The sequence below is a fragment of the Alosa pseudoharengus genome, unplaced genomic scaffold (genome assembly GCF_046254945.1).
Source record: "Alosa pseudoharengus isolate Yale_2024_CS ecotype anadromous, Long Island Sound unplaced genomic scaffold, YU_APseudo_1.1 YU_APseudo_1.1_scf_7, whole genome shotgun sequence".
NCBI classification, from domain to species: Eukaryota; Metazoa; Chordata; class Actinopteri; order Clupeiformes; family Clupeidae; genus Alosa; species Alosa pseudoharengus.
Window position 1 is genome coordinate 32,696,131 of NW_027468859.1, and position 18,660 is coordinate 32,714,790.

Sequence of the window (18,660 nt, forward strand, 5' to 3'; positions counted from 1 at the left end):
GGAGGGCTTTGAAGGTGAGTAGTAGTACTTTGTATTTGATCCGGGACAGAACTGCCAATGGAGTATGGGGGTGATGTGTGCGATCAGTCTGGTATGGGTGAGGAGCCTGGCTGCAGAGTTTTGAATATATTGTACTAGTCTTTGAAGGGTTTTAGTGGGGAGACCAAGGAAAAAGTGAGTTGCAGTAATCTAAACGGGACATAATAAAAGAGTGAACCAAAGTCTGTGCATCACTAGCAGAGAGGAAGGGTCGGAGGCGGGCAATGTTACGGAGGTGAAAAAAAGCAATCTTAGTGAGTGATTTGATATGAGGATCAAAGCTAAGGGTGGAGTCAAGCTGAATACCAAGGTTTTTAACAACAGGGGTGGAGTGGACAGATGTCAATCATGGCATCAAACATCAATGTTGAGAATGAGACGGGGAGATTTGGTGAGGATGCTTTTAGGGCCAATCAGCAGATCATGCATACACACACATACACACTGGCCTTGCACGCATGTTTGCATAGACACACACACACACACACACACACTCTCTCTCTCTCTCTCTCCCTCTCTGTCTTTATCTCTCTAAACAGTGTTTCTCAAAGTGTGGTCCGGGGACCACAGGTGGTCCGCAAGCTATCCCAAGTGGTCCGCGAGCAGACGTAAAATATAATATATGCAATATTGAACCAACTTGTATGTAAATCCAAACAGTTCTGCAACACTGCCTAGGTAAGCTATGCCATTTTAAATCATATGAATCCTCTGACACAATTAAGAAGCAAGATGCAAAGACAATAAGCAAGGTGATTCAGTGAGTAGGCCTATTGTGTAATATGTTGAAGTGGTTTTTTTTTAGCTAGGTGGTCTGAGTTTTTTTATTGGTTAAGTGGTCCTTGGTCTGAAAGTTTGAGAAACACTGCTCTAAACGTACAGCACAGTGATGCGTATGTAATATGATAGCAGCATAATGGCAATATGCCGTGCAGAATCTGCATATACAGACGTGCATTTGGGTGTCACCAAAGTATGTTTCATCTGTTGCAGAGTTGTCTTAGTTAAGCAGTGCACACAAACACACACACACACATATGACACTCACACACACACACACACGCAGGTATACACAGACACATTTATGCATACACCCAGGCACACATTACAAGACATCTGCATAGCAATGCGCAGTATGACTGCCACAAAATAGCAGATGTATACTGGTGGACACAATTGGATTTAGGTGTCACCAAATTATATACTGTCTGTTGTTGCAGACTGGTCATAGTGAGGTATTCAATACAAGTTTGTAAAGACATACAAATATTGCATTACTAAACAATGATTGAGTAATCAAGAGGAGAAGATATATGAATTGTAAGAGTATGGAGATGGCTTAGAAAGCCTGCTTTAGTTTCACATCATGCAGGGATCATATCATGCAGTGTATCTCTTTTTATGGTTTACAACAAGACCTTTTCTGGAAAGAGGAAGAAAAACAATGTTTTCAGAAAGAGGAACACCCTTTGAAAAATACATATTTATTTATGTCATGATGCTCTGCAGATTTAGCAGGGACTGCAGATTTAGCAGGGACTGCACAGAGTATAATATCCCATCAGCACCACCACTGCAGCCAGTAAAACCTCTCTACAGGTAGTGTCTAAGATGTTTTACTTTCAATGTGTGTGTCTGTGTGAGTGTATATGCACATGCATGTGTGTTGTTATGTGTACATATAGTCCTTGAGCCAGACCCCCTACTTTTGGTCAATCGGTAGGCTACCATTCAAGGGGAATAAGTCTCATAGTGATTTTTGAAAAGGTATCCTAGAATGAGAAAATATGTGATAGCTACATTTGCGGTAGCTTTTTGTGTTTTATCAGCCTCTTTATGTCCACTGTATGTCTGGGATATCTTACAGGTGAAGGCTAAACATTTAAGCTAATAGATATCCGCACAAAACACAGTTGTTTATTTGTATTTATTTATATTTGCATATTTCATTATTGGGTGTGTGGGAGTTGGGTGTTGTAAAATTCAAGGATGTATTGTGTGCTTAATCTGCAGCAACGCTGTCATGGTTGTGGACAAAAAAACATCACAGATTTTCTGCATCACCACTCTCCTCTTCACGGGTAAGAGCCGCTGACTTAAAAAAGAGCTCATGCCCATCCAAACACACACACACAAGCAAAAGTTTGACATTGATTTTGAAATGAATACAATACAAAATATATGGCATGGTGTTGACATCAACACCATGCCATTTTTAAATACAAAACTAGTCATTGTCTTAAAGAAATTGTGGACTTTTGTAACATTAACAAATGTCTACTGTTCTTTTAGCTTTACATGTCCAAGGTGTAAGAGGATACTGGATACGAGATAGGTATATAGATGCTGGAGGGCATATATCCCTGCCATGTTCCGACATGTGTATGTCAGACTGCCTTAAGACTATATGGACCTACAGCAGCCCTCAAGGAGAACGGTTTGATGTGATGACGTATGGGAGGGTCAGAACAGACAACACGAAGAGAGCTGAGAGAATGAGCCCGAACGACTGCTGCAGGCTGGGCATTGCTAATGTCACTGCTGAAGATGCTGGAGAATACTATTGTGGACCAGGGGGTGGAGAGATTTATCTCTCCGTCTTAGACAGTAAGTAATATTTCAATGGTTGTTCTCATTAATTGCCTAGATTGTTTATTTCTTCACCAAATTCACATCAGTCATATGTAGATTAGAGTTTTATTCACAAGTTCACAAAAAGAGAAGCAGTCGAAAAGCATGTTTGGTGAGGAGGTCTTTAGCCAGGATCATTGAATGTTTTGGCAAATTTCATGACACTCCTCCTGAACTTATGTTTAACAAATGCCATTTAAAGGAACACGCCAACATTTTGGGAAATTAGCTTATTCACCATCTCAGATAAGATGATAGGCCTACACAGAGGTGGGCAGTAACGAAGTACATTTACTTAAGTACTGTACTTAAGTACAGATTTTGAGTATTTGTAGCCTACTTCACTTGAGTTTATTTAAAAAAAAAATACTTTCACTTTCACTTCACTACATCTGAATGACAAAAATCGTACTTTTAACTTCACTACATTTCTGTTAAGGCTCTCGTTACTTTTAACTAGGTCTAGCCAGTGACGCCACTTCCACTTGCCTCCATGGGACCTATCTTTCAAAAAAATTTGAACGCCAGTCTATGGCGAAAAAAAGAAATTATTTTCTGGTCCCGGTTGACTTGTGCCTTGAATTACCCATATGATGTTTGTCAATTTTAAAGACAAATTTTCATGTAAAGACATTTGCAGTTTGTTTCGTAACTATTGAATTACAACATTGTGAAAGATCGTAATTCCAACGACTACAAACCCATCAGTCGCGCTAGTGACGTTAGCTCATTCACAGCCACACTAGATTGTACAAGCATACCAGCAACTGGTCTTAATTGGGCTTTCCTTGCCGATGAAAATACCATGAGTCAGAGGATTAAACACATCAGGTAAGTTGTATTCGTCCATAGACTGTACATTAGATACTGTTAAGTGACATAGCAGGCAGCAAGATGCAACCGTTAACTAGCATAACAGCTATCAGCTAGCTTCTAATCTTATCGTTTCGTTGGTGACGTACATCATTCGAGACAAGAGATGTAGTCCACTGAGCGGATTCGTACTTTACATTAATACACAGGATTAGATGTTAAAATCCCTTGTGCCAAAATCCAAGGTAAAAACACATTCAGAAGCCCCTGCTCAAGTTTAACTTTAAAAAGCACACTACCCACAAATCCGCCAACAAATGGTCACAAGCACAATGCAAATGGCCTATCCAACAGCAGTAGCCTATATAGTATGCGGCATGTCATTGGGGTTATCAAGTGGGCACCCTCATTCACCGATGTTTCGTTAAGTTAGGCCCACGACACCTCATGAAGGCTTAACAGTGAAACCAGCGTCCTGGAGACACTCCCCTCCATGCTACCACTATATTACCACATTGAAATATCCAATACTCAAAATACTCTTAACCAGCCCAGGCATGGTCTAAGTTGGCTAGGTCGGTCCGTCCCGTTGATGTGGACTGAACCATAAACCATAAAGAACCTTAGCCAAGTACCATCACCCTAGGCACAGCCAATCACAAACACAACACAAATTAGCCAGTTAGCTTAGCCCATTATCTTAGGCCCCATCCCAAACACAAAACAAATTAGCCAGCAGTTAGCAGTTAGCTTACGCCCCATGCTGCCCCATATTACCACAACAAGCATCCAAATACCCTTAACCAACCTAGGCATGGTTGAAGTTGGCTAGGTCGGTCCGTCCCGTTGATGTGGACTGAACCATAAACCATAAAGAACCTTAGCCAAGTACCATCAACCTAGGCACAGTCCATCACAAACACAAAACAAATGAGCCAGTTAGCTTACCTTAGCTTGCGCCCCAGGAAGGGTAACTTCTCCTTACCCACCACCAAAACAAATGAGCCAGTTAGCTTACCTTAGCTTGCGCCCCAGGAAGGGTAACTTCTCCTTACCCACGACCAAAACAAATGAGCCAGTTAGCTTACCTTAGCTTGCGCCCCAGGAAGGGTAACTTCTCCTTACCCACAACCATTCGCTTGCCCGTTCTGCTGCTAAGGACATGTTACTAACCACCTGCCTTAGACTTCGACCACAAATGCCCAATTCAGACAGCAAGCCAATAGCAGATCTGGCCACAAACCCACGTGCACCGATTTCAATAGGCCTTAATCGTGCACTCCAACCTCGCTTAGCTGCCTCCTCTGCTATTTCAGTATATTTAGCTCTCTTCAGCTCATTGGCCACTTCCACTCTGTCTTCCCAAGGAACGGTGAGTTCAATGAAGTAAACTATCTTCTCTGAATCCGACCATAGAATTACGTCAGGACGTAGCTTAGTACTCACTATATGTGGAGGTACTGCCATCTGCTGGCCAAGATCAACCTTCATTTCCCAGCCCGCCCCATTTTTCAACTGGCCGGTTTTACACCTGGCCTTCGCGGAACAAGGTTTATCCCCCTGACGTACAAAGTTAATTTGCCTTACCCCTTTACTAGCTGCTAATGAATTGACTTCTCTTCTTTTATCCTCTATTGCCGCTGCCACACATTTCAATACCTGGTTATGACGCCACGTATACCGCCCCTGGGTGAGACTTACCTTGCATCCTGATAGGATATGGTGGAGACTGCCCACACACGAGCAAAGTATGCATTTATCATCCTCACCAAACCATTGACTTAAATTCTTGGGAGATGGGAGCACATCATATGTAGCACCTAACATAAATCTGATCTTACTAGCTTCCATGCCCCATAGATCTTTCCATTTAATCTGTCTTTTTTCCACCCCTTCCCAGTTCACCCACTGCCCTTGTTTTGCCTGCGACACTGCCTTAGTACATCTTACAGCCTCCTCCTGTCTATGCATTTCCTCCACTACCATTTTCCTCTTTTCTCCTGCAGAAGCCTTACTCCACAAGGGTTTACTTGCACCCACCCCTAGACCCCCCCGCCCGTGCTGCACATGGCCCATTATATCTCTATGCTTCAATGCTGATTGAGCTTGCTTAACTGCCTGCTCTGGGTTCCACTTCCTCCCTGCATTAACTGAGGGTGCAACTTTCCTCACCACTGGGTCCTTGGACTGAGTAAGAGTCAATTCCAATCTAGCCTTAGCACACTTAAATTCCTCTGTCAGACTAGATATTGGCAACTCTACAATACCCTTCCCATACAAGGCTACACTGCTTAAGCAGCGTGGGACTCCGAGCCATTTTCTGACAAAGGAGTTGATCATTTTTTCCAACCTCTCTACCTTTGACAGAGGAACTTCATAAACTGTCAATGGCCACATTAGCCGAGGCAACAAACCAAACTGCAAACACCACAGCTTGAGCTTACCTGGCAGCCCCGACTTGTCAATTTTTGCAATACCTTGCCTAGTGACCTGTCTCAAGTCTTCAACCTGTGATTTATCACTAAGGCTTGCATCATACCACCTTCCCAGGCTCTTCACTGGTTTCTCCAGAACTGTGGGAATAACCTCCTTATTTATAGCAAACTTCTTATCTGTTACCTTCCCTTTAATAATTGAGAGACTCCTAGACTTACTTGGTTTCACCTTCATTCTGGCCCATTGCAGATTACTATTTAACTTACCCAGCAACCTGTTGGTGCATGGAACGGTTGTCGTCAAGGTTGTCATGTCGTCCATGAAAGCCCGAATCGGGGGGAGGCGTGGCCCTCCCTGCAACTTCTCCCCGCCCACTACCCATTTTGAGGCCCTAATAATGACCTCCATTGCCATTGTAAAAGCAAGTGGGGAGATGGTACATCCGGCCATGATTCCTATCTCAAGTTGTTGCCAACCTGTGGTGTAATCAGCTGTAGTAAAACATAATTGAATATCCAGAAAGTATGCTTTTACTAGGCTTTTAATGCTACCTGGGATTCTGAAATAATCAAAGGCCTCCCACAACAGACTATGCGGCACAGACCCAAAAGCATTAGCCAAATCCAAGAACACAACGTGCAGGTCTCTCTTCTCACGCTTTGCTAATTGAATTTGGTGCCAAATCATGCTGGTATGCTCTAAGCACCCGGAGAAGCCAGGAATTCCAGCTTTTTGCACCGTGGTATCAATTAGTTTATTCCTTTCAAGGTAATTTGTCAGTCTCCGTGCCACCACACTAAAGAAAACCTTCCCTTCAACATTCAGTAGACTAATTGGCCTAAATTGATTAATCTCCACTGCGTCCTTTTCTTTGGGAATAAATATTCCCCCAGCCCTCCGCCAAGCCTTGGGAATACTCTGCTTTTTCCAAACTATCTTCATTAATTGCCATAAAAATCTTAAAACATCTGGTGCACTCTTATACAACCGGTAGGGCACTCCATTAGGTCCCGGGGCTGAAGAGGCCCTTGCACGTTTTATTACTTCTTGCACCTCTTTCCACCTTGGTGGACTATCGTCGCATTGGCTACTTAATTCACCAATAGGTGGGATATCAGCAGGAAGTACCATCTCCCTGAACCTCTCCCTATCTTTGTGCACTCCCTCTAAATACTCCTCAAGCTTCTGCTTAGGTTCCAAAAGACTACCACTCTTCTGCATTACGAATAAAGACTTAACAAACTTAAATGGGTCTTTATAGAATGCTAGTCGGGCTCGTGATTTCTTCCTCCTATTTTTCCTAATATTTTCAGCTCTTCTTAGCACTACTAACCGCTCCCTCACATCTGCCTGTAGACAGTCAATACCTTCCTTCTCATCATCTGTAGCTTTTCTCCACTGCTTCTTAAGCTGCCTCCTCTCCTTGATAAGTTTATCTATCTCCTGCTGGCGCCTAGATTTAACTACCTCATGTAGCCGTTTTGTCCTTCTCTCAATAGTCCCAAATCTTTCCTTACCATAGCTATAAATAATGTCTCCCATTTTCTCTAATTTGCTTTCAGCCGTCCCCTTGAGCTGACCCAGGATACTGACCAAATCACTATTAACATCTTCCCACATTCTACATTCTGCTGCGCCTGGCCATCTAACCCCAGGCCTATGACCATTAATCTTCTCCCTCCTTGGCTGACTGGCCTCTCTCTCTGCCTCAGTGCTAGAACTTACCTCAACAACAGGGGTACTGATGTCCTGCGAACTGTGGGTTTCTTCCTGTCGCTGGACTTCAACCGACTGACTTGATGCACTTCTTAAGAAATAGCTATCAATGCGGGGAACCCTGTGTTCCCTCTACCAAGCACTTCTTTTTCCCTTGATGAATTTTCAGGCCCTTTAGACTTGTAACCTTCTGCCAACCACACACACACATCTGCAGCTTTTTCTCAGTTTTCTCTGAACTACTGGCTTCCACAAACATGTTTTCCTTACTCGTAATCAAATTCGTTCCAGGGTCAGTAACCATGTCTATCACAAGTGAGTCATCTTCCGCCCCTGCTCTCGCTGACTCTAGGGGTATTTTTTCATTATGTCGTACTGTAGCTTAGTAGGGTGCAGCCCATAGCTTAGTGAAGCCTGGGCTACTGCCACAATGAGCTGCTAACCCATTGTAGCCCCGGCGGGGTCTATTCCCTCCTGTCAGCCGTCTTTCCGTGCTGTCACAAGGTCTTTCCCTAGTTGCCAGCTGCCCTATTCACAGCAGTCACTAGCCTACGCTAGCTTCAGCATTACATTAATACACAGGATTAGATGTTAAAATCCCTTGTGCCAAAATCCAAGGTAAAAACACATTCAGAAGCCCCTGCTCAAGTTTAACTTTAAAAAGCACACTACCCACAAATCCGCCAACAAATGGTCACAAGCACAATGCAAATGGCCTATCCAACAGCAGTAGCCTATATAGTATGCGGCATGTCATTGGGGTTATACAAAACCAACATAACTTTTGAAGTCTATCGAACATCCCCTCTCTTCTAAAATGTGATGGTTTGTTCGCAGGTGACAGCCTATCACTAATCAGGGTTGCGTCACATCTGTGCGCTAGGCTATAAAACCAAGTTCAACGTCTAACCGTTCTCTATAGAGCTGCACAGTCCCGCCCACAGCCAAAACGCGGTTAGGTGCCGGATGTAAGCTTCCCATTCATTTGTCCCATTGACGTTTGGAAAAATCCGTATCTAAAGAGTTTTACAGGCTTAGGCTAACCAGCTACGGCATAACTCATAAGCATACAACATATCATTTCGAGTGAAAAAACGAAGAGAAAATCCAAAAAAAGTCAAAGGTACAAGACTGTACATATTTTCATTTCCGAGCGAAGGAACTACTCATCCCATAAACCACCGGGCCTCACTGAAAAATATATAAGCAGCACGAACCAGTGCAAAATATTTCATTTCCAACCGGCGACAGCAGCGAACCCTTTCCTCCAAACAGTGATATTTATATAGTGATTGTGCAGTTAATAGCAGTTATTTCAGGAGTAATCGTGTAAATAATAGTGTTTTGATATTGAATTTTATATTTATCATCGTGTATATCGTGTATATCGTGTGTGTGAAAGTGGTTAACGTTAACGGCAGTGCTTCATAACGTTACCTGACTCATCCTATGCTGTCATCACTGCTCAGTCGGGCTGATGCATGGTCTGCTCTTGGACCACCATATTCAGTTTATTAATTTGCCGTGAATTATTACACAAAATGTTCATTAAATGCACGAAGTATTCCTAGGTTAATGATTAATATGAATCATACAGTATGAAGGCTACAGTAGCCTAGCTAATGTTAACTAGCACTGCTAGCAGCATTAACATTACAACCTCCCTGCTTAGCTAACTCACCACAACTTTGTAGGTCTTGTCCCTCATGCTGCTGACCCTTACAAAACCCACAAACTGACTCTCGGACACACAACAGTCAATAATGTGACCCGATTTAAAGTGGCTTTCACCCCTTTGGACACTCACTAAAACATAATATATATAATATTCATACCTGTGTTGCAGCATGTAGGCTAATGTTAGCTGCATTATGTAATGACATACAATGTCGGAAATGCTAAAGGTTAGCCTGTTGGCTAGTGCTAGCCTACCTGAAAAGTTTGAGTGTTTAAACTAACATTTACAGTGGTCTATTTGATAGTGTATTGGCCCTGACTAAGTTCGTGTGATGTATAAACCCCAATCCTTGTTGATACAAGTACCAATATTCGTCAAGAAAGTTTTTAATCACATTAAGATTTTCGCCATAGGCAGTAAAAAACTCCTCCATCTTTGTCAATATTTTTCCGCTGAGAAAGTTTCAAACTATGACCATAACGGCCTTTCCACCAATCAGAGGCATCACTGTGGGATTGTGGGATTGTTCAGGATTGTGGGTAATGAAGTACTTATCCAAGAGATCGCGAATAAAAGGCATTTATCTCAAAACAAGGTTAGTGCCCCACGAACTCTTGGTGTCTATAGGAGCATATACAATCGCTTAGTACAACCGTAGCTGGTTTTAAGTCTACCACGTGCAGTTACGTTTTTATGGCTTACACCGCAATTGTCAATGGAGAAATTGCATTGACTTTTTACATCCGGCATCGGCTGTGGGCGGGACTGTGCAGCTCTATTCCTAAATCGACAGCAAGATGGAGGTAGACCGGAGACGGAGATGAAGGCGGATGCCCTGTCGAGTACTCGCACCCATGGCCGTATCTCGACAAAATGTTTAAGTTTACTGAACGGATGAACGATTCCTATCGTTTTAAATGCGTGCTTTGTTTGCCGAAAGTAAACCACATCACTGCATACAAAAATAAAATAAACCTTTTCTTTCTGTCAGTTGGGTTTCTTCATTCTGTAACATTCTATAATCCCTTATTCTGCAGCTTATACAAGCTAGTCAGGGGCATGCATTTAAGTGTTAAACCTTACACATGTAATTTCAAATTGTACTTTAATACTTAAGTATTTTTAAAATCAAGTACTTCAGTACTTTGAAACTGCCCACCTCAATGAACTATGCTAAGCTATGCTAACGGTAAGTGCTTCAGACTGAGTTACTGCACGCACAAAGACGACAAGGGTATTGTATGTTTCAAGGCCGTAGTCATGATGTCAACATTGGGGGGGACCAAATCTGTGGTGGGGTCTGAGGGACCCCCAAACAGAATTTCAATACATTTCATGCAAAAATATTATTAAAAATCACAAACAAGTCGTTAGTTAGGTCAGTCAATTAGGTTATTCCAAACTTTTGACGGATACAGATGCCACCCCCCACCCCCGTTAGTTTTGTGAAAAGAGAAGGGTGGAGAAGAAGCAACTTCACTGGTCTGGACCTGTGACTCCATTTGTGTTCAAAATGTATACTTTAAAATAAATTACAAACTACAGTATCTTATGATAACCTCTATATTACACAGAATGTGGTTCTTTGACTTATTATTTACACCTGAAGATTTTTTTAAACTAATGCTTAGACTCATAGGTTTGGAGCCTAATAAGATTTTGTCTTTTAATTTAGATTTTATTATGCTCGCGGCTAATCACACAATTTTAACGTAGTTTGAAAGAGACAGGATTCAGGAATAGGCTACTAAGACAGGCCCCTCTTCTGTCTGACTCACCTCATGTTACCCCTGTATGCATTATAGACTGGCTTCTGACAGAAATGACGTTTTGTGCCAACATGTAGAAACACTAGGCCAGGGGTATTCAATTAATCTTCAGCGAGGTCCAGTTACGGAAAATTTCCTCAAGCAAAGGTCCGGAGCATCATAATGTTTAACGTGCGTGTTTAGGCTATGTATATGTACAGTATGTATGTATAATATTAGGATGGATGGATGGAGCCTAGTTGTAGATAGATAGATAGATAGATAGATAGATAGATAGATAGATACTTTATTGATTCCCAAGGGGAAATTCAAGAAATAGAAGAGTGTAAGCCTAGGCCTAATGTTTAATGTGAAATAAAATAAGTAGCCAAAAAGTCAACATTCGAAATGAGGAGAAATAAGGCAAGATAAGAGTAGCCTAATTGGGGAGAAAAACTTGAGTAGCCTTGGCTATTTTTAAGATCTTAACGTGAACTTAAAATAAAATTTGAGCTGAGACAAGGATGGATATTCCACAGCTGGTTCCTTGAACCCATTAATCAGCAAGTTAATTTTTTTTTTTTTTAGTTTTTTTTATGTTGACCCGAAATCCCTGAAACCCAGGAATATCACGTTGTTGGGCAGTGAATGCATGTAGGCTTAACTAGATTGTGGTGGATCAATCATATTGCCTTCTTAAATCGTAAAATATTCTGTGGTCTCAGTTCACTGTTGAAAGGGCCTAGCCTACCCTATGCTTGCTCAAAATATATGCTTTGTCTAGTAGAGGTGCTTCAAATTGGCGCTTAAAATTGCCTGTCTCAGAATATAGAAGAGGTCCAGGGCAATTCCGCGCAAAACTGTCACATCCATATTTAGTTGGCGTTATAGACGTGACAGTTTTGCGTGGTATTGCCCCCGTATCGTTATATAAAGCTCTCTTCTCGCTCTCTAGCTTTCTCCTCTTTGAGCAATCGATGATTGGAAAATAACTTACTTATCGTTAACTTAGATATCCATCTGATTGTTTCTCGTCCCGTCTCCTCTCCTCGCTCGTTTCAGGCTATCAGTCTCTTCTCCATAGTAGGCTACTACTTTACTCACTGACTCGACTTTATCAGAATTCACAGATTTCACTGGCTGAGTAGCAGCAAGCGAAATGATGGTTCCTGAAGCTCCTGAAGTAAATGCTGTTATCCTAACCAACGAAACATTTAGCGCAGCTTTGAAATCTTACGTGAAAATCTAAATTAGGCTATTATGGTCTGGGTCCGGATAGGATCACGTCACGGTCCGGACTCGGACCGCGGTCCGCCATTTGGTGATGGCTGATGTATGGGATTTCCTTAGCCTGTGCTACACCTTTCCAAGAAGTTTTGTGAAAATTGTACCAGTAGCTTTTGCGATATTGTTGACAGTCCTACCTCACCGCAGTAGGGTGCAGTAAATGGAAGCTTTTGATAGCGCACGCCACTAACGAAAAACGGAAAATCACCAGGACAAACCACTCAGGGGTGTAGGCTACTCTGGAACCATAGAATTTGTGCGTTATTTACGTTTGATTAGGCTACATTTCAGATACGTGTTGGTTTCCTGTAGGCCTAGTATAGCGCTTTATTCTTTCTTTATTTTTCTATGTCCGAATATTGGGGGGGACATTTTGGTCATATTTGAATATTGGGGGGGACACGTCCCCCTCAATGTCTATGGTGACTACGGCCCTGGTATGTTTCATCTTATCTAACTCTGGCGGAGACAGTGTAAGCTAATTTCCCAAAATGTTGCCGTGTACCTTTAAAGGAGCTCTGAGTAGTTGTTTGCTGTTACAAATGAATATGCTTCTGGACAATAACGGCAAACATCAATGTATCTATGGTATAAAATTCTCGCCAAAAGTTTTCTGTACCTGTACCAAAGTTTTGTGCTTGTAAGAATATTTTGTGCTCGTAAAAAATATTTGTGTACATGTAAAAATAATTTGTATCTGTAAAAATATTTTGTGCATGCAAAAATGGTTTGTAGCCTACATCTTCAAATCCGTTTTGTCACTGTGTAGAATTTTTTTTTGTGAATTTGCGAAAGATTTTTGCACACACTGATTTTCCATTTGCAAGTGCGCATCTGTTTTCTACAGACATGAAACAGATCTACGGGTACGAAACGAATTTACAAGTACAAAACTTTTTTACAAATTTTCCCAAAACAGCCAATCACAGCACTGCTTACTGAACGGACAGTCAGCCGATCAGCTCACTTCTTTAATTCTGAAACGCTGGACATCTCTGGGTACATCCATGTTAACACTACAGTCAGAAGAGGTGAAACAAGTATTGGCTGGGCTAAGTTAATGTCAAAGATACTGCTTTTATCAACTGTCTCTGCTAACGTTACGTGAAAGCACCGCACATATAACATGGGAAATACAAAGGGAGGGAGGGAAGGGAGTCAGCCTAAAGCCACCCTGAACTTTTTTGGTCATGTAGCAGTAACTGTTATGTTCTAGCTAGCTTAGGTAACAAGCTAACTTACCTAACAAGCAAACAGCTCAACTTAACTCTATTCCTTCCCTACTATGAATCTAATATCATTAACTAGAACTAATAAACAGTATAGTTTAAAACGCGAGCACTGGATAGGTAATTAGTAGGTAACAATAGGTAATGGCAGCTAACTGGGCTAGTATTGGCTGGGCTAAGCTAACGTCAAAGATACTATCAACCATCTCTGCTAACAAAGCACCGCACATTAACCATGGGAAATACAAAGGGAGGAATGACTAGTCGGAAAACACTAACACAATAACTATACAGAACAATTATATCATTAATAATAATACTAATGATCCGAATTTTATTAGTTCTAGTTAATGATATTAGATTCATAGTAGGGAAGGAATAGAGTTAAGTTGAGCTGTTTGCTTGTTAGCTAAGATAGCTCTTCTTTTTTAAGTGTTTCACCTCTTCTGAACTGGGGTGTTTACATGGATGTACCAAGAGCTGTATTTTCTATGTCCAGCGTTTCAGAATTAAATAAGCGAGCTGATCGGCTGACTGGCCGTTCAGTAAGCAGTGCTGTGATTGGCTGTTTTGGGGAAATTTGTAAAAAAGTTTTGTACTTGTACATTCGTTTCGTACCCGTAGATCTGTTTCATGTCTGTAGAAAACAGATGCGCACTTGCAAATGGAAAATCCGTGCGTGCAAATATCGTTCGCAAATTCACAAAAAAAAATTCTACACAGTGAGAAAACGGATTTGAAGATGTACAAACCATTTTTACATGCACAAAATATTTTTACAGATACAAATTATTTTTACATGTACACAAATCATTTTTACGAGCACAAAATATTCTTACAAGCACAAAACTTTGGTACAGGTACAGAAAACTTTTGGCGAGAATTTTATACCATATGTATCACCATGCACAGAAGACACAGGAACTGGTATCCATTTCTTTTTCACATCCAGTGACCTGTAACACTGTGATATTGTTATAAAGAATGGCACTGAAATGGCTTTTAAACTGAATGTTGGGCTGGATCCTGAACTTTTCTCATCAATACTTCTTCTGCAGTCAGTGCATCTCCATCGAGGACGGACGGTGATGTCACTCTCTCTTGCCTCTTGCACACCCATAAGGGCTGTGAAAAAGTGTCTTCTACTGACAACATTCATCTAAGCTGGATAGATGAGAAAGGTTTTCCACTGCAAGAATCTTCTGACCGCCAGATCCAAAACACATCTGCCTGTCACACCACACTCAAAGAGTCACACCTTTACCAAAGGGAGAAGACATGGAGTTGCCAACTGACCTCCAGATGGGAATGGCTTAGAATTGTAGCCACGTACACAATGTTAGGTAAATGAGTAAAGTTTGTCAACTGATAAGACACTGGAATAATGTTGTAGCCATCTACACCTTGGTAAATAAGTATGGCTTGCTTTTAAGTTCATCCTGCCAGTTTTAGAAATATTTTCTCACGGTTGCAACTCTGAGGGACTGAGCAAAGTGCTGAAAAGGTTTCATGTAGAGTATGGATTAAGCTCTCTATTTCATGAAGATAATTGATTAAGCTCTCTTTAGTATGGTAAATTTGGTTTGTGTCTTAATCTCTTACATTACATTGCCTCTTCATCATAATTTGACCCTATCTAGCAACTCCTACCCCAGATCCAACCGGAGGATCCCCAGGACTTATGATGGAATCTGACGAAATGGGAAAAGCAAAGAAGGGGAAATCCAGTGCATCTTTAGGTACAGTCACGTTTCTTAGTTTTCACCATCCTGCCGGCGGAACGGTTACCCACCTCCCCCCAACGTATTGTTATGTAGCATAGTCATATTATACACCATTTGACAGCTTGGACTCATTACATGACAATCTTTTTCATGTTAAATATGTGTACTGCCCCCCCCCCTTTGGTGCTTCCCCTCTAGCCCTTGTGTATATCCTCATTAATATGTAGATGTAGCATATTGGGTCTTGAAATGTCCACAAGAACCCATAGTGGAATAGAATATCCATGTCGTTTCATCCAATATAAGTTGTAGTCCATCTTATACCAATTGAATTGAAAAAGAAATGGCAAAGAGTTATACTTTTGTATAATTATTCCATATTTAGTGTAGTCGTTCCATATTAAAGAAGCCCTATGCAGGTCTGGTTATTCCTTCGCTGTTTCTGGGTTTTCGCACCCACCAAACGACCCAAAAAGTGTTGTAGAACCATCAGAACGACTCTCAACCTGCATAATTAAGGTCATTTTGCTAAAATTGTTGCATATAGGGCCTCTTTAAAGCCCCTGACATACAATCGAAATGCAAGCATGTAATTTCAGAATGTTACCTCATTTGAGAAACAAGATTATGCTTCTATACAAAGGGATTCTTATGCAGTACGACTTTGATTGTCAGTGATTTGATATACATACTGTAGTCTTTGATGCATTTTTGGCAACCAAAAGTCACATGGGGAGTTTCCACAGGGCATTTTACAAAACGCATGAGCATACCTTTGCAAATAATGGTCACCAATACTCATAATTTCATTCTATATTGATCTACTTTTACACACAGCTTCACAAGACCTGGTGCTAGGGCTCAGTTGTGTTTCTAAGTTGTATCAAGTGACGTAGAGGGCTGAAATGTGGTCAGTTCAGAGATCCTTATAATTCTGCAGAAAGAAAAAAACAATATTGTAGCCTGAATAACTCTGTCAGTGCATGACAGTTATTATGATTGTTTCCCAAGATATAGTGTCTTAGCTTTCCAAAGAGGCCGAGCATTTGACTATAGGCCAAACTAGGTGGGAACAGTGCCCTCTGAAGCAGGCGCTGTGTAATTTCAGGCAAAAACTTGAAATTGGTATTGAGAGCCAAGCTGTTCATTTTGAAAGCAAACCTGTGAATGTAACATTCAGACACGTATGGCCTACTGTAGATCTCCTGAATTCTAATGGGTTATCCCAGTTATAGCAACTCTCAACTTGGTCACAGCATGGTTTGTTTTAAGATTATTGACTCATGTTCAAGCTAAAAGAATTGTGACTTTTATCTTCTTGTTTCTAAACGGTCTATTTTCTGTTTGGAAGTGTCTGCATTTACCTTACTGCAAGTTCCTCTTCTCTCTCTCTCTCTCTCTCTCTCTCTCTCTCTCTCTCTCTCTCTCTGTGTGTGTGTGTGTGTGTGTGTGTGTCACAGAGATCCCTATTAGACTTACTATCTTCTTCATTCTGCTGATTCTTCCTGTGGTCATTGGGATTGTTCATGTGGTGAAAAGAAAAAGACAAAATGTTAAAGGTAAGAATGACTACAAATTAAGCTGTCAGTAAAGATGGCTATTCATATTAAGGCAATTGGTGGATGACACATGTGTAAAACGGCTCTCCTTTAATGTACTTTGGCTTTAATGTTATCATGGAAACCTTAATAATGACCTCATGCTTTTTTTGTAACATTATTCCTACAGAGCCTCTTGAAGATACTGAACTTTAAGATTTGAAATAACACCAAACCCCTTATATTCAAAGTCCATGTGCATATTGTGCCACCATCTTGTTAGTCTATATTACTAAGTCAACAAGAATAGTTAACAATATCCTCTGTGTCCTTTGATTAGTGTTTGGCTTTATTATCTTGTTGATTTGTGTTGTCTCCCTACTTATTATTATCTATAAATTATGTTTTTAGTGTATTATAACATACATGACATACATACAAGACTTTGTCAGCTTAGGCTTAAAATGAGCCCATTATATTTAAAGTCCATGTGCATATTGTGCCACCATCTTGTTAGTCTATATTACTAAGTCAACAAGAATAGTTAACAATATCCTCTGTGTCCTTTGATTAGTGTTTGGCTTTATTATCTTGTTGATTTGTGTTGTCTCCCTACTTATTAAACTTTTTTTGGCCTTCCTTGTCTTTATCTATTTTATTTATTCATTTTTCCTTTTCTTTAATATACTGTATCCTAAGACTCGTTCCTATGTCTCAGAGATATTGTGTGTGAGTAAAAAGAATGCTAAAGAATGCTGGAGATGAGCATGCATTATGTGCAGCATTAGGTTGGCATCAGTTGGAGGAAGCCTTTTAATAAGTTTGGGTGGCTTTTTGCTGGGACTGTAGCGAGTGTTATTCATCGACTAGGCCTTTTAAGTTCAGATGGCTAGGGCTAACCCTACTGTAGGCCAGTGCTTGGTGAACCTGATGCCACTCAAAGTGACGACCTAAAATATACTAAAAGACCTAAAAGACGGAGTTCTTTGTCACATTGTATGGGCAGAAAAAGGCCTAGTCGATGAATAACACTACCAGATCTACAGTCCCAGCAAAAAGCTACCCGAACTTAAAAGGCTTCCTCCAACTGATGCCAACTTGATGCTGCATATACATACTGCGTGCTCATCTCCAGGTCATGTTGTAGACTGCAGGTCAGAGAGAGGCCAGAGACATCACTGAGACAAATGATGAAGATAGTGAATGCTATTGAGTGTGTGCGTACTGTAAATAGTTATTTTACAGCGTGTGCGTGTGTGCATGCTCTATACAGTTCTTGTAGTTATTGTATGTGTGTGCATGCTGTATGCAGTTGTCTTTTTTCTCTTTTTTTTTCTCATCTTAACATAAGTAATCAATTGAGAAAGTTTCATGGTGATATCTATTATTTACATGTTTTACCCAATTCACCTAGTGCCTCACCTTAATTATCTTATTATGCTAATTATGCAAATTGCCCAAAGTGCAACTTTTAGCAACCAAGTTGAATTCCATCCAATAGGCCTATAGATTTCGGCAATAAAACATCATTTCTGGGTTCAAGAAAATGCAACTACAGTAGACTATGAGCCAGAGGAGGCTCCTTCATTGAGGAAAGGGAGGAACACCCTCCCTAAAATTTCAGAGAAAAAAATATATATATAAAGTGAATTACAAATCTGATAAATTACTGTTAATATTACTATTTTTAACACTTTGAATGAACAAAATCGTTCCCCTAGGTCAAAATGCCAACAGCACCCCCTATCGCTATTGAAAATTACTGTATGGAGGAGCTTCCTCCTCAAGCCCCTCATTGAAGTCCATTATAAACGCCTCGGG

General features: G+C 40.9%; 1 protein-coding gene across 1 annotated transcript; it reads left to right on the plus strand.

Annotated features, from left to right (window-relative positions):
- Positions 1–1,587: 1,587 nt before the first annotated feature.
- Positions 1,588–17,449, plus strand: LOC143110046 (uncharacterized). Its single transcript, XM_076272880.1, has 7 exons — positions 1,588–1,638; positions 2,053–2,120; positions 2,332–2,646; positions 14,636–14,920; positions 15,218–15,316; positions 16,762–16,860; positions 17,030–17,449. The coding sequence occupies exons 2-7, from the start codon at positions 2,063–2,065 to the stop codon at positions 17,053–17,055; spliced, it is 882 nt and encodes a 293-aa protein (XP_076128995.1). The 5' UTR covers positions 1,588–1,638; positions 2,053–2,062; the 3' UTR covers positions 17,056–17,449.
- The last annotated feature ends 1,211 nt before the right edge of the window (positions 17,450–18,660 follow it).